This window comes from Hyla sarda, chromosome 3 (genome assembly GCF_029499605.1).
Source record: "Hyla sarda isolate aHylSar1 chromosome 3, aHylSar1.hap1, whole genome shotgun sequence".
Lineage (NCBI taxonomy): Eukaryota > Metazoa > Chordata > Amphibia > Anura > Hylidae > Hyla > Hyla sarda.
In genome coordinates, this window is record NC_079191.1 from 218,291,130 (window position 1) to 218,306,094 (window position 14,965).

At 38.4% G+C, this 14,965-nt stretch overlaps 1 protein-coding gene across 1 annotated transcript in view; it reads right to left on the reverse strand.

The window, feature by feature from the left end:
* MDN1 (midasin AAA ATPase 1) overlaps positions 1-14,965 on the reverse strand; it is a gene marked incomplete in the record, with an annotated part of 346,772 nt that overhangs the window by 82,892 nt on the left and 248,915 nt on the right. The window contains 8 exon segments of the mRNA XM_056566109.1: positions 27-176; positions 271-386; positions 1,382-1,476; positions 1,881-1,976; positions 6,341-6,576; positions 9,767-10,037; positions 10,976-11,137; positions 13,709-14,411. Coding sequence (XP_056422084.1) covers positions 27-176; positions 271-386; positions 1,382-1,476; positions 1,881-1,976; positions 6,341-6,576; positions 9,767-10,037; positions 10,976-11,137; positions 13,709-14,411 — 1,829 coding nt within the window.

Genomic DNA, 14,965 nt, shown 5'->3' on the forward strand with positions numbered 1-14,965 from the left:
TCAGATAATTAAAAGTAATGACATACCTTTCCTGGATGCTTGTGGCACAAGCAGTACATGGCAGTGAAAAACAATCATCATATGGAGACGAGAGGCGAATTCTCCCAAAGTGGATCCTTCAATAAATGCTTGTAATGTCTTTGTAACAGACTGCAATGACTGCTCTTGATCGTTCTCTGCATATATAAACCAATATACATTTACAAACAAATATCAAACAAACACTATTATACCAGGCAAGTTTCAATGACAAAAATGTAATAAGCCCACCTTGCTCATGTTCCACTTGAAGGTAATCTTCAATCAACTGATAAATAGTATACCAGTGCCTTCGGGATTTTTCAGCATGTCTTTCCATAGCATTGTCAAGACTCAAAGACCAGCAGCTGAGAGCCAACAAAGAAATTTACCCAGTTAATTAAAGAGCTGTCAAGAAATTAAAGTGTTTTTCCAGGCAAAAATAATTGATGGCCTTTTATCAGTGTAGGTCATCACTTGCTCAATGATTTAAGTAAACGGAAGCTAAATTGCAGTAACCAGCCCTGGCACTAGGCAGTGAACGGAGCCAAATGCTTCTGGCACTATTCACTGTGTGTCATGGCTGTGCAAAACAGGTAATCTATGGAGGAGCCAAATGTCAGCACCCACAATCAGTGATTGATGGCCTATTCGAACCATAGGCCTTCAATAGTAGTTGCCTGGAAACAGTCTTAAGGTTGGATTCACATGGGGTGATTTTTTTTTCCACATTACTGTGTCCTAAAGGTTAGGGTGAAATACTGAACTGCAAAAACATGAAAACCATTGATAGACTTAAAATGCATTTGGGGGGGCTGACCAGTTGCGAATAGCAACCAATCAGCCTGCTTCTATCATTTTTTAAAATAAAAAGCAATCTGATCGGTTGCTATGGGCAACTAGTAAAATTTTCCTCTGCAAAGATTTTGATAAATCTCCCCCTACATGTTTGTGTTACCTTGAAAACTGAAAAATTGGGAGAGGGGAGCAAATACACTGTATGAACCTCAATTTGTGATAACACAAAAGATACAAAATGAATGATGCCAAACCTTACAATCCAGAAATTCTGGAAGTTCTGTAAAAAAGCATTACCCAGAATTGTGTTTCATCTTTTTTTCTGCTGCTATGAAAATACCTGCACTTTTATTGGCTTACAGACATTTTAACAAAACCAAGAGGACAAGCGCAGTACAGTCACCATTGTTCTATTTGTGGAGATTTCATCCCCATTTCATCTGCCAGTAAAGGCAGAACTTACTTTACGAAGTATTTGACAACGTTTTCTTTAACATCCATAAAGCATCTAAATAACAGTAGAACCATATTAATCGCTATATTTTAAGATTAAATAGAGTCTTACTTTAGTTCAAGTTTACGCCACTGGAAAATAAGTTGTCTAATTTCATCAAGGTTCTTTCGCAAAGACAAATCCCGGTTAGCGTTTTCTTCCCAGTCCTATTGAATAAAAGTAATGAGTGCAAATAAAACCACTTAATTAGGTATCACTTAAAGAAATATATTGTTAAAAGAAAAGAAAAACCAAACTGTCTAATGGCCACTGCAATGTTACCTATAGAGATACATTCCCAGACATTTTGAAGCAATGGGAAAAGTTTTTTATCCTGCTTTTTTTTTTTTTAAGGAAAAAATTTAACATTTTCAGAAAAATTAAATAAAAGTAATGGAGAAGTTTTACAAATTGCTAATGATTTCAATGCTGATGTTGGTCTCACCATTTTACTGAGAGAGGGAAAATAAAAAGAAAAAAAAAATTACTAGACTAGACAATGACTAGTTTTACATGTCTAATAAACATTATTAAAATAAACATGTAACAACATATTTGCAAATTTACTTACTTGAGATTTTGCCAAAAGTATTTCCAGACCATTTAAAAATTTGCAAATAGGGCTGGAGAGAGGAAATCCTTGAATTCTATCAATGATCGTCACAAGCTATAAATACAAATAAAATGTAAAAGTAGGTATTAAAAAAAATGGTTTATTTATTTTTTATTAACAGGTAATCTGTAAAAAAAATGAATTGCCATTAACCAGAGAACAAAAATATATTTGATCAAATGTATCTTACATAACGAAAGCATTTAATATATCTTCATAAGCCAACATACCCCACTGCACCGCAGCAGCCCTCAGCCACATGCTGCAGGAAGTTGTGTAGATTCTTCCTATGCTATGATGAAATGTTACAGCATCGTGGGGACTAAAGGCTATACTCCCCCCTCCCAGTTGTGCCTGGTTGTCACCGTTCATGTCATTTCAAGGGACTACAGAATAAAGGTAGCCATACACTTTCAATAGCAGTCAGCAAAATGGTTATCCTGACGACAGCTTTCTTCCGATATCCATGTAAAGGTTTGGCATAGCGGACTTTATTTTGTGTTTACTCTGGAGAGAGGAGGTTAAAGTTGCTGCCAGGCAGCTCCAGCTGTAGCTTATCTCTTTAAAAACAATAGGGTTGGGCTGTTAAAGGAGAGAAGGGCATGTTGGATTTTAACATTTTCTGTTGGGAGAGAGTTAGGAGTCATCCATACACCTTACATGGTTGTCTGCTCCTACCAAAGTTGGAGAGTTCAGCCAAATATTGTAGTAAGTGTATGGGGACCTTTACAGTCCCTTATTGTCACGTGAGCAAAGTGCCGAGACAAACAGGAAGGCAAAACTCAGCAGTACAAAGGTAACAGAAGGATGCTAAAATTTCCAGTCTGAATATGCACTGAATCCAAAACAGAAGTATAGCAGCAGCATCGGCAGCAGAAGTGGGAGCTCCAAGTAGTGAAAAATATATGAAGCACAAAGGGGGTTGAGATTTTTATTTTCAATCTAATTGGATACCAATTAAATATCATAAATGAGCTTGCATTAGCTGTCATTGTGTACAATGCGAATTCAGGTAGAAAACAAGACACGGTGCACAACTACAATCTTGTATAATGATCTGATTGCTTCTCAGCATGATATCAAAAACTAACAGGTTGTTAGTATACAATTTTGATGAAAAAGTACAAGCCCACTCGCCACGTATAATGCAGTGCTGACATGTGACCAGTGACAGCACGTCACATAGCCGCTTAGGAAACTCAGAGACTTGATAGCTTTTTTCCCCCTTTTAATTTTTATTTTAAAACATGGCCTGGGCACATTAGCTAAAATGTTCTAATGGATAACCCCATGAGTAAAAATAATGTTACATACCATAGTTAAAAGCTCAACTCATAATATTGTGTTTTCAAATGGTAAAAAAATCTATACCATCGATTTATTTCTTAATATGAATCATGGTAGAAATTCAATTTTATTATACAGAGCTCAAAATTTCACAAATAAGCATAGATTTAAAAGCCAATGCTTAAAGGGGTATTTCAGCCAAAACCTTTTTTTAAACTGGCTCTGGAAAGATAAACAGATTTGTAAATTACTTCTATATAAAAATCTTAATCCTTCCAATAGTTATTAGCTTCTGAAGTTTTCTGTCTAACTGCTCAATGATGATGTCACGTCCCGGGAGCTGTGCATGATGGGAGAATATCCCCATAGGAACTGCACAGCTCCCGGGACGTGAGTCATCAGAGAGCAGTTAGACAGAAAACAACTCAACTTCAGAAGCTAATAACTATTGGAAGGATTAAGATTTTTTAATAGAAGTAATTTACAAATCTAGAAAGAAAAGAATAAATAAATGTATGTGCAAGCTCACAATTACTAATACACACCGAGGTCTAACTAGGGCATGCAACTATACCTTAATTGCTCAAAAAGGGAAACCAAAAGTAAAAAGTAGCCCGGACCTTCTAGGTGAGTGTAAATATATAAATAAATAAATCTCTGGATCGTGCTTCAATAATAATAGTCAGCAATTTATTAAAATAACATATGTGTAAATTAAGATTAGTTACTTCTCACAGGGCCCATGTGAGAAGAACATATACAATAAAAGCAACCAATCAATAATAATTATGCATAATTTAAATAGCATATATTATAACAATGTCACTGGCATAAAATTGGCTTCTGAGGTGTAACCGGTATATGCCTGTTAGTGTAACAAGCAGACACCAACTGCACAAGATAAGCAAGATACAACTGAAGTGCTTAAGTGATTGTTTCCCTCATTTAAATGTTCAAAGTGAAATGTATCCTTTTTTATAATATTACACAGTTTGTAACAGTTTCAGAATTATGTAACTGATCCTTGTAGTGGCAACCCGGGCAGTAGGTGTTGTTACCACAGTGCCTAGATGGTTTTAGTGCACTGGGTCCTCTGTGCAACGGTCCCAGATGTTAACAGTTTTATCCAGCAAGGTCCGAGTAGGAGCGGTGGCGGTCGCTTCTGGCTAATGGCGCTGGCAGGTGCCGATGGTCGCAGGATGCCGAGAAGCTGCTGGCGCTGGCAAGCGCTGGAGATGGTATAGTCCTCACCGCTGGCTGGATGGAACCGGAGACCGTCCGCTGGGTGCGAGGAGCTCACCTCGTGTTGCTGGCGTGTGACGTCAGGTGATATTGGAGCCGGAATCACTGCACCAGGGTTGATTTGCAATATCTGGACCAGATATATACCAGACTGGATACACTGATGGTTTTAGCAGTTCATAAGAGGTAACCAGCAGTTGTTAATAGGCACAGTTCATAAGTAGCGTATATGCCAGTGGTCATGCATAAAAGACTAGACGCGTTTCAGGGTTGTGTAGTATAACCCTTTCCTCAGTAGTCATTGACATTACATGTCATTACAAACTGTGTGATATTATAAAAAAGGATACATTTCACTTTGAACATTTAAATGAGGGAAACAATCACTTAAGCACTTCAGTTGTATCTTGCTTATCTTGTGCAGTTGGTGTCTGCTTGTTACACTAACAGGCATATACCGGTTACACATCAGAAGCCAATTTTATGCCAGTGACATTGTTATAATATATGCTATTTAAATTATGCATAATTATTATTGATTGGTTGCTTTTATTGTATATGTTCTTCTCACATGGGCCCTGTGAGAAGTAACTAATCTTAATTTACACATATGTTATTTTAATAAATTGCTGACTGTTATTATTGAAGCACGATCCAGAGATTTATTTATTTATATATTTACACTCACCTAGAAGGTCCGGGCTACTTTTTATTTTTAATTTACAAATCTGTTTAACTTTCTGGAGTCAGTTGATATATAAAAAAAAAAAAAGTTTTGGCCTGGAATACCCCTTTAACTGCAGGCACCACGAGATAAGTGTATGCCAGTTTCCTGCATATGGTCTTATTACTAAGTGCAATAGACAATAGTATACCATTAACTCCCAAACTCCAACTAGAGGTGGCTGGGGGCAATCAACATATCTATGCAAAGTTTTATAAGCTCTGTATCATAAACACAGAGGGTTACAATTCTAGCGTTACTGTCAGTCAATTTTTGACATGTTGATCATACATGTCAAAAGTGGTTGATCACATCGACTCACTGCTGAGAACCACTGCAATTGTGAGTTATTAGCTGGGGAGGAGGGTGGCATTGTGCTCCATTCTCCAGCCAACTGAGAGACCAATACATTTCTCTGCATAGACTTTTATGCAGAGAAATGGACAGATCTCCTGGCTGGGGCGCTAGAAGTAATGCTGCCCACTTCCCCGGTTAATAACTCACAATTGAAGCAGGTGTCAGCAGTTAGATCCGATGCAATCAACAACTTTTGATATGTCAAAAGTTCTTTTGAATGACAGGTACACTTGAAATATAAATTAGAAAAAGAATTGCCAAAATGAATGGTCAACCCAAAAAAGTGAGTTTGAATTATCTAATAGCGCAGGGTAGCCTGATCAAGTCAGAAAATCAGTCAGATGAGGGTGAATTTAATTTTAATAATTATAGTGAATACCAGGTGATGGGCTGGATTATACAGTCATGGGGTGTGTATTAAGTATACATGCCCCTCAATGTAAAACATTCACTCCCTCTGACTGTAAAATATCACCCGTCACTTGATATTCACTGTCATTTTTAAAATTAAGTTCACGCCCATCTGACTGATTTAATGAAATGTCAGAAACTATAAACTCATATCTCAAAACGAAAGGGCATATCCAGTTACTGTGAAAAGGTGTGCGATTAGGGCACCCTAAGCTATTTTCTGACCATAAAATCTCAATTTTTGGGTTGACCACAGGTCCACTTTAAGAAACACATTAATGAAGATTAAAATAAGGACATTCACTTAGGAATATTCAAGATATATGGTATAGTCTGTAAGACCCAGAATTCTAGCTTTACTTTGTATACAAGGATGGATCTGAACCAAAGTCCTCACCTGAACCAAAGCAGGATGATCTGGCCAGTCTCCCAGCAACTTGTTCACCTCTTCGCTAAAGCGAGTCAATACACACTGGCTCTGCCTCGCCTGCTGGATGTTAGGGTGCTGATAGAAGTCATAAGGGCCTTCATGCTGTACTTTAAGGTCTGAGGTACTGTTCCCTAATATTGTGTTCTGCAGGAGAGTGCTAGCCAGCAAATGGCTGCCGAAAAGTTGATCATTTAAGTCAGCACCTTGAAGTTAAAAAAACAAAACAAAAAAAACATACATAAGAAACTGAATTTAACCTCTTGCCTTTTGTTTTGATGGCAAATAGAGAATATATCTCCAAATGTTTGTTTACCCTGAGCTCATCTCTCACTGAACCTCCTCTCTTCTCTCCCTAAAGATTTCTTAGGGTGCATTCACACTGAGGAATTCAAATAGAATTCACAAGGAATAATTTCGGTCAGGAAATTGTTGCCTTCTGTCATTTCGTCCATCTAGCGGATTTCGAGCAGCATTCAAGTGGGATTCAAGCTGAATTTCCACGCGGAAATGAAGAGGAATGAAGGTGGCTATTTAATTCTACTTTTCTGAACTCCGCTTGCTTACTCAGTGTGAACAAGACTACATTTTTCAACTGTATCAGTATTAATTGCCGGATTTAAAACCATGGCCTGCCACGGTTTCAAGTCCGGTAATAAAGCTGATATGGTGTAAAAAAAAAAAAAAAAAGAGCTGACATTATCAGAATCTGGCTCATTCAAATGAATGGGATGAGAAGAGGGTCCAACGAGGATATGGCAGTGACCATTTATTTTTATTTTTTATATCCCAGCTGGATCCAAGACCGTATTGCTAAATCGTGGTGTGAATGCAACCTAAGCAGCATAACCTAAGTAAGCTTCAGGTGTCTTGAGATTTTAGAAGTTAACTAAAAGTGAATGATCAAACAATGCAGCAGGCAGAGGGGAGGAGAAGGCATGGCTCAAAAGTTTCTGGTGGAAAACATTATTATTATTTTTTTTAAATCAATTGGTGCCTGAACGTTAAACAGATGTGTAAGTTTCTTCTGTTTAAAAATATTGACCCTAGCTGCTGTATAGTACAGAGGAAGTTCTTTTCTTTTTGAATTTCGTTTCTGTCTGACCACAGTGCTCTCTGGACAGTTCCTGACATGGACAGAGGTGTCAGCAGAGTAGGAGCAAATCCCAATAAAGTAAACCTCTCCTGCTCTGGCAAGTTCCTGACATGGACAGAGGTGTCAGCAGAGTAGGAGCAAATCCCAATAAAGTAAACCTCTCCTGCTCTGGCAAGTTCCTGACATGGACAGAGGTGTCAGCAGAGAGCACTGTGGTCAGACAGAAAATAAATTCAAAAAGAAAAGAACTTCCTCTGTACTATACAGCAGCTAGGGTTAATATTTTTAAACAGAAGAAACTTACACATCTGTTTAACGTTCTGGAACCAGTTGATTAAAAAAAAAATAAAAAATTCCACCGGAGTACCCCTTTGAGCATGATTAGAAAGTAGATTTCTTAAAAGTACAGAGCCTATTTGAACTTATTTGATGTTATTTGTCTTTTATAGTCTAGTCTACTGTAATTCAGAAAACACAAAGTAAAATATTTAAACCTGGGAACACAGGAAATACACTAACTTCATTCCCAGGACAAAGCATGTCACCTGTTGGAAATGCAGTACATCCATACAGATCACCACTTCTGGTCTTTGCAGCAAGTTTTAATAGTGTATAAAATTCTTAAATATTCTCAAATCCAAGTTTGCAAATGGATTTTTGTCTCACAGTTGGCTAAAACAGGGTAATTTTGGGAGATTTATGAAAACCTGTCCAGAGAAAAGTTGCTGACTTACCCATAGCAACCAATCGGATCACTTCCTTCATTTTTAAAAAGGCATGTGAAAAATGAAAGAAGCGATCTGATTGGTTGCTATGGGAAACTCAAACTCTTCCTCTGGACAGGTTTTGATAAATCTCCCCCATTGTGTTTGGTATTGCATAAGAAGCCTTTTAACTTGAAAAGAACCTGTCATAACTTTAACACTGTCTGAAGCGCACGTTATCTGGGTGGTCCCAGACAGCTTCTCCCCACCCTACCCAATAATATTGTACAAAAAAAATGACAATAATGTTCTGCTGCATGAGAGCCGCAAAATCCTAGGGCACTGGGAAAAAAATGAACACCTTCAAATGCTTTGATCAAGTAGAATTGACTTGGAAACCCATGTAGAGGCCAAAAGGTTGGAAAGAGTTGGGCCAGAAGACTAAAACACAGATCTGGAAACAGCTTCAATACATCTGTCCGCAGAGGGTTTCAATGACACAGCACTGGCCAGTGGAAGGGTAGTAGGCTTGTACAGACGGGAAATTGAGGGTCAACATAAAGATAGGCCAGACATATAGAAACCTAATCATGACCAAATGAATTAAGTATATTCATGTGCTTCAGTTTAGAAAAGTACATGTCCAGAGACCTCCATACCATCACAAACCGCTTGTTGAAATCTTTGTGGTTATGAAAGGCCTTGCACACATATCTGGAGCTTCTACTAAGGACAAATTTGTCAAAAGGTTCAAAGACCCGAGGATCAGTCAAATGAACAAAAAATGGCCGTGATTATTCAGCTGAGAGAGATTCTGAAAGGGAAACTGGTACATCACTAAGGCTGGGTTCACAAGAACAGAATCAAGGTTAAAAATCCTGAGGGTGGCCAGTGTCGGCAGTATTGTTGTCCCCATAGATTGCAATGTATTTCTGAGGGTATTTGCAAAGGAACGTGCATTCTTAAGGAAGATGTGCTGAGAAATGCATTGAAGTCTATGGGGATGGCAATGCAGACAGGGCTCTCCAGATGGAATTCTGGCAGCAGATTTTGTTTGTGTGAACCCAGCCTAAGGGAGCCAGAGGACAAAAATTACCTAGAGGGCCAGGCATACAACAGTAATCACCAGACAGAAGAGCGTGGCAAGGCACAGAACTTAGGAGGAAATGCTGCAGAGGATCCGAATACTGGGACGGGGTAAAAATGCAGTGAGCTGGGGAGCCGTGAAGTCATCAGCCAGAGGATAGAAGTCAAAAGAGGCCAGGTTATGTGCATTCTTCAATAGGAATTTAATAAAGTTTTGCGCTTTCCATTGAAACAACTGTTTCCTTCATGGGAAGTTGGCGCTATGTGGCCAAGAAGTCGGCTGTTTTTCCCACCACTACTGTTAACTGTAAGTACCCTCCAGATTGTAATTTTTGGTGGGTGGTTTAGAGCCAAAAATTACACTGTCAGAATTGCTTTTTTTATTACAAAAATAATTTGTAACCCCCCTATAGAGCAAAACATAAGAAAAAATATATTCCAAATATATTCTGTCTCTCTACATGATTAGTTTGCAATATAAACAAAAACTTAAAAACAAAATCTGCATACCTATGAGCGGGTAAAGAGATTCAATGAGGGCAGCACTGGTCTGGTAACAAGATAGAAACAGACTCAAGAAATCTCTAGTTAGATGCTGTGCTGGCTTCTGGTTATACCAAAGAGATCTAGCAACACTTAGACAGAGCTGCTGATGAATGAGCATGACAGTCTGCATTGAACTTTGAGACAGTAGCATAGACTGATCATCTACTTGACTTTTACTGTCTTGTGTCTCCATAAGCTCATCGAGACTAAATTGTTCAGTTAGGTCAGCAAAATCCTAGAAGAAAAGTAGTATTTGTTAAGAAATTGTATACTTTACAAACAGTATGTAAACATATAAGTGAGTACAACACTCACATTTATGTAAATATTTTAATATATCTTTTCATATGTCTAATTTTAAACAGTGTCATAACTTAATTATGAAATATGGTCAATAAGAATTTTAAAGTGTATGACCTTATGAATGGCTGTAAAATATAAACAATGTAATGCACAATTGAGCCGATTCTAAGCACAATGACAAATATCAATAAGATATGAATGAAGATCTTAATAAAGCATTATAAGCTTATGTTAGTTAACTACACACAGTAGAACTACAAAGCACATAGGCTAGTAACCATGTCACAATATAACAATAGTTACAAGGTTACTTCAGATATCGTATACAGATAGTAGGTTTATTACTTTGGAAGAGAACCTCATGATATCAGAATGGTCAACATAAAATATATAGATATTCAAAAATCTTAATCCTCCTTTGAATTTCCTTTCTGCCTGACCACAGTGCTCTCTGCTGACATCGCTGCCAAAGTCAGAAACTGTCCAGAGCAGGAGTGGTTTGCTATGGGGATTTTCTCCTGCTCTGGGCAGTTCCTGAAATGAACAGAGGTGTCAGCAGAGAGCACTGTGGTCAGACAGAAAATAAATTAAAAAAGAAGAGAACTTTCTCTGGAGCATACAGCTGCTGATATGTACTGGAAGGGCTAAGATTTTTAAATAGAAGTTATTTACAAATCTGTTTAACTTTCTGGCACCAGTTGATTTACAAAAATTGTTTTCCACTGGAGTACCCCTTAAATACCAGTTACTAATTCACTAGATGGCACTATAGAAGTAATTAGACTCAGTATTTCAAGGGGTCAGCCTGTCTGTGCTCAGACCATACGACAATCCTTTCATATTTAACAATACTCAGCATAAGGATAATACCTGATCATAAACTGGAAATCGCATGCGGAATTCTCTCTCCTCCTCTTCATCTTCTTTAACTCCAGAGCCAAGACTTTTGCTCTTGTATTTATAGAGGCTGCTTTCTTGTTCTTCCTGCTCTTTTGCACTCTGCTCTTGCTCATCCCACTCATTGATAATAGCCTACAAACATACATTTTAAAACAATTAGTACAAAAACCAATAACAGGGAAATGCACATCCTTGTGTGCAGAGGTATAGTTAGGGATTTTGCGCCTGCTTGTAGTTGTGAGGCGCTCCAAATTGTGGGGTCACCCGAGGTGTATTTGCTGTGCAGTTTCCTACAGAATTTATAGTAGCAGCAGAGTGGACAAGTTAGCAGAGGTTTAAACACATGAATTTCTTTTTTATATAATTTGTATAACTCTGCAACAAATTTGATAACATTTGTTCAAAGCTTTTGTTCTCCACTACCGTGGATATTTTTTTTTAAAAAACATAACCCCACCCAAATGACAATCATCAACTAATTCTATCATTTTCACTGGATCTGGACAACAGTCTTCTGCTGGGCATTAGATTATTTACTTGCCGGGAGTGATTTGTTGCAATGCATATTATGCTGCTCTGACCCTTCTTGCAGCTGCTTCTACATTTTGCATGTGGTACTTTACCCTCCATATCCTTATACATGTCCAAGGAGAAAAAATTATTTTCTCTAGCGAGCAGACCCTATCACTATCCTGTGGGTATTATTTTCCTGCCATGTTCTTTATGCTTTTTGTGACTATTAGTTTTTTTTGTTCAGTGTGAATTTAACCCCTTAAGGACACAGGATTTTTCAGTTTTTGAATTTTCATTTTTCCTCATCACCTTCTAAAAATAATAACGCTTTCAATTTTGCACATAAAATTCCATATGATGGCTTATTTTTTGTGCCACCAATTCTACTTTGCAGTGACATTAGTAATTTTACCCAAAAATCCACGGCGAAACGGGAAAAAAATTCATTGTGCGACAAAATTGAAGAAAAAATGTCATTTTGTAACTTTTGGGGGCTTCCGTTTCTATGCAGTGCATTTTTGTATTGATCGGACTTTTTGATCGCTTTTTATTCACTTTTTATGATATAAAAAGTGACAAAAAATACGCTATTTTGGACTTTGGAATTTTTTTGCACATACGCCATTGACCGTGCAATTTAATTAACAATATATTTTTATAGTTCGGACATATCCGCACGCGGCGATACCACTATGTTTATTTTTTTCACAGTTTTTTTTGCAATGCTATAGCTCCCATGATCTCTTATGCTGATCCCTACAACGCAATGGCTTTGCATGGATCAGCGAGATGAGGGCTCGATTGTTCAAGCCTGTAGCTCAGGCTTAGAGCATTCAAACCCTGATTGGACGCGGCGGAGACAGGTAAGGGGACCTCCGCTCGCATCCTAGCTGATTGGGACATCGCGATTTTATTGTGATGCCCTGATCAGCCCGACTGAGCTGCCGGGAAGTGTTTACTTTCACTTTCAGAAGCGGCCTATTTTTTGCGCCACCAATTCTACTTTGCAGTGACATTAGTAATTTTGCCCAAAAATCTACGGCGAAACGGGAAAAAAATTCATTGTGCGACAAAATTGAAGAAAAAATTTCATTTTGTATCTTTTGGGGCCAAAATTACGCTATTTTGGACTTTCAAATTTTTTCGTGCGTACGCCTTTGACCGTGCGATTTAATTCATATATTTTTATAGTTCGGACATTTCCGCACGCAGCGATACCACATGTTTATTTTTATGGGAAAGGGGTTAAATGACTTTCGTTAACTTTTTTTTGCAGTGCTATAGCTCCCATAGGGAGCTATAACACTGCACACACTGATCTCTTATGCTGATCCCTGCAAAGCCATGGCTTTGCATGAATCAGCAAGATGAGGGCTCGATTGCTCAAGCCTGACGCGGCGGAGACAGGTAAGGGGACCTCCGCTCGCATCCTAGCTGATTGGGACATCGCAATTTTATTGAGCTGCCGGGAAGCGTTTACTTTCACTTTCAGAAGCGCTTTCAGAAGCGGCTTCAACTTTGATCGCCGCATCTGAAGGGTTAATAGCGCGCGGCACAACAGTCTGACGCCCTACGTCTTTAAGAGGTTAATAAAGACTATAAAATTTGATATGCACTTGAGTCTACCATTTATTTGTAGGATATATGTTTATGGGTAGCATTACCTCGGTGGCAGAGTTTTTGTAGGATTTGCATCCAAGGGTAAGTTCACACGTACGCAGATTTGATGCACAGGATTTTCTGCTGCAGATTTGTAAACTAAATGACTGAGCACAGATATTAATCTGCAGTTACAAACCCTGCGCATCAACTCTGCGCAGGATCCTGTATGTGTGAACATCCCCTAAAAGGTGTTTTCCTATAAAGTGAAGTTGGTAGTAAAGTGGGCAAAACCAGAAGTGTGAGACATACCTGCATGTAAAGTACAAAAGTCCTTGCTGTTTTCATGCAACAAAAAACACACACATTCCTACTATCCCCTAGCATGCATACACAGTAGAGACTAACGAGATCTATTCATTTGAAATTACCATGCCTGATCATCTCAGTGTATGTCCCAAGATGGCCATAACCAAGGGCAACAGGGCAAAACAAAGGTGGCACATGGGGAATTATTTAAGACCTACTTATCTTTGTGGCAAGGCCCCTTTAAGTGCAATGCCCAACAAAAAGTAAAACCAAAACACTGACCTGACATATGTGCCTGAAAAGTTTCAGAGACTTTTGATCCATTTCCCCCTTTGAGAGTATATGACAGCGCAGATAGAGAAGCCCATTGACAAGCAATTTTTCTTTTGTTAGGCAACAACTTAAATCCGTCTTTGGTTGGTCTTTGCAGGGATATTTTTGGGAAAGTTTTTTAAGGTTCTTGAGAATGTCAAGGGAACCAATTGAACACAAACTGTCAGCATGTGAAAAGTACGTTGGAAAGGCTTCCGATGTGGATGGAAAAGCGAGATGTGAGGCAATCAGATTTGTTATCTTGGATGGAGAAATTAAAGTGCTGTTCATAATGACATATAGCTCAGAGGCTATTACTCTCATTCCATGCTGCATCTGCAAAATAGCAGCTTGAAGGGGAGTTACCATATCTGGATATAGGGAATACTCCTCAGAAAGACGTTTTCTGAATTGGTGTTGTGATCGCTGCCATGTGACCTCTTCAGCCAGTAGGTTGAGTATACCCTGCCGTGACTTCGTACCCTTTCCACTGAGGGCTTTTTGTAGACGTGTAGAGAAATCCTGGATGGCAGACATCTTTCCAATGCTATTGAGGTAGCTGTGAACATCCTGGTACAAGGTGGCATACGTTGGATTTGTTGGGCGGTAAGCCTGCTTTTTGGAAAGATTATATACAATTGCTTTAAGCTTCTGAATTCTTTGCAGCAGAGCTCTGTGGAGAAATAAAAATACAAACTATTCAGATAAAAAAAATCTTTAGTTGCCATACAATTAGGAAGTTAAAAACACCCATTTTTTTTTTTATCTACAGAAGTTTTTAAAAAATTAATAATAGAGGGCACTTAGACACTTGGCTGTATTGTATGAAAGAATGTGCAGCAATTTGTGTGTCTAGTAGTCTGAATGCAGGCAGCTGCAAATTTTCAAGAGCAGAAAAATCTAAGCTCTGTGTGTCTGATTTCTGGAAGTGCAGTGTTACAGAAAAACCATGTACTGTATTGTATTTGTAGAATCAATTTCTGTTTTATCTCCTTACTGAACTGGATCCAACTGACTTCCGTAGAATACGACTGTTCAATAAGCCAGTAACAGACCATGAAAAAGGTTCTGACACCAAGTTAAATAAAGGACATGACTCCTCCTGAGCAAGATATACCTGCCCACTGAAACAGCGCTAATCCGTTTGTAGGAGAAGTCGAGAAAAAAAAAGTCAGAATTGAAAAGAGGGAACACTACCAACCAGTGAATCTCCTAACTTGAGAACCA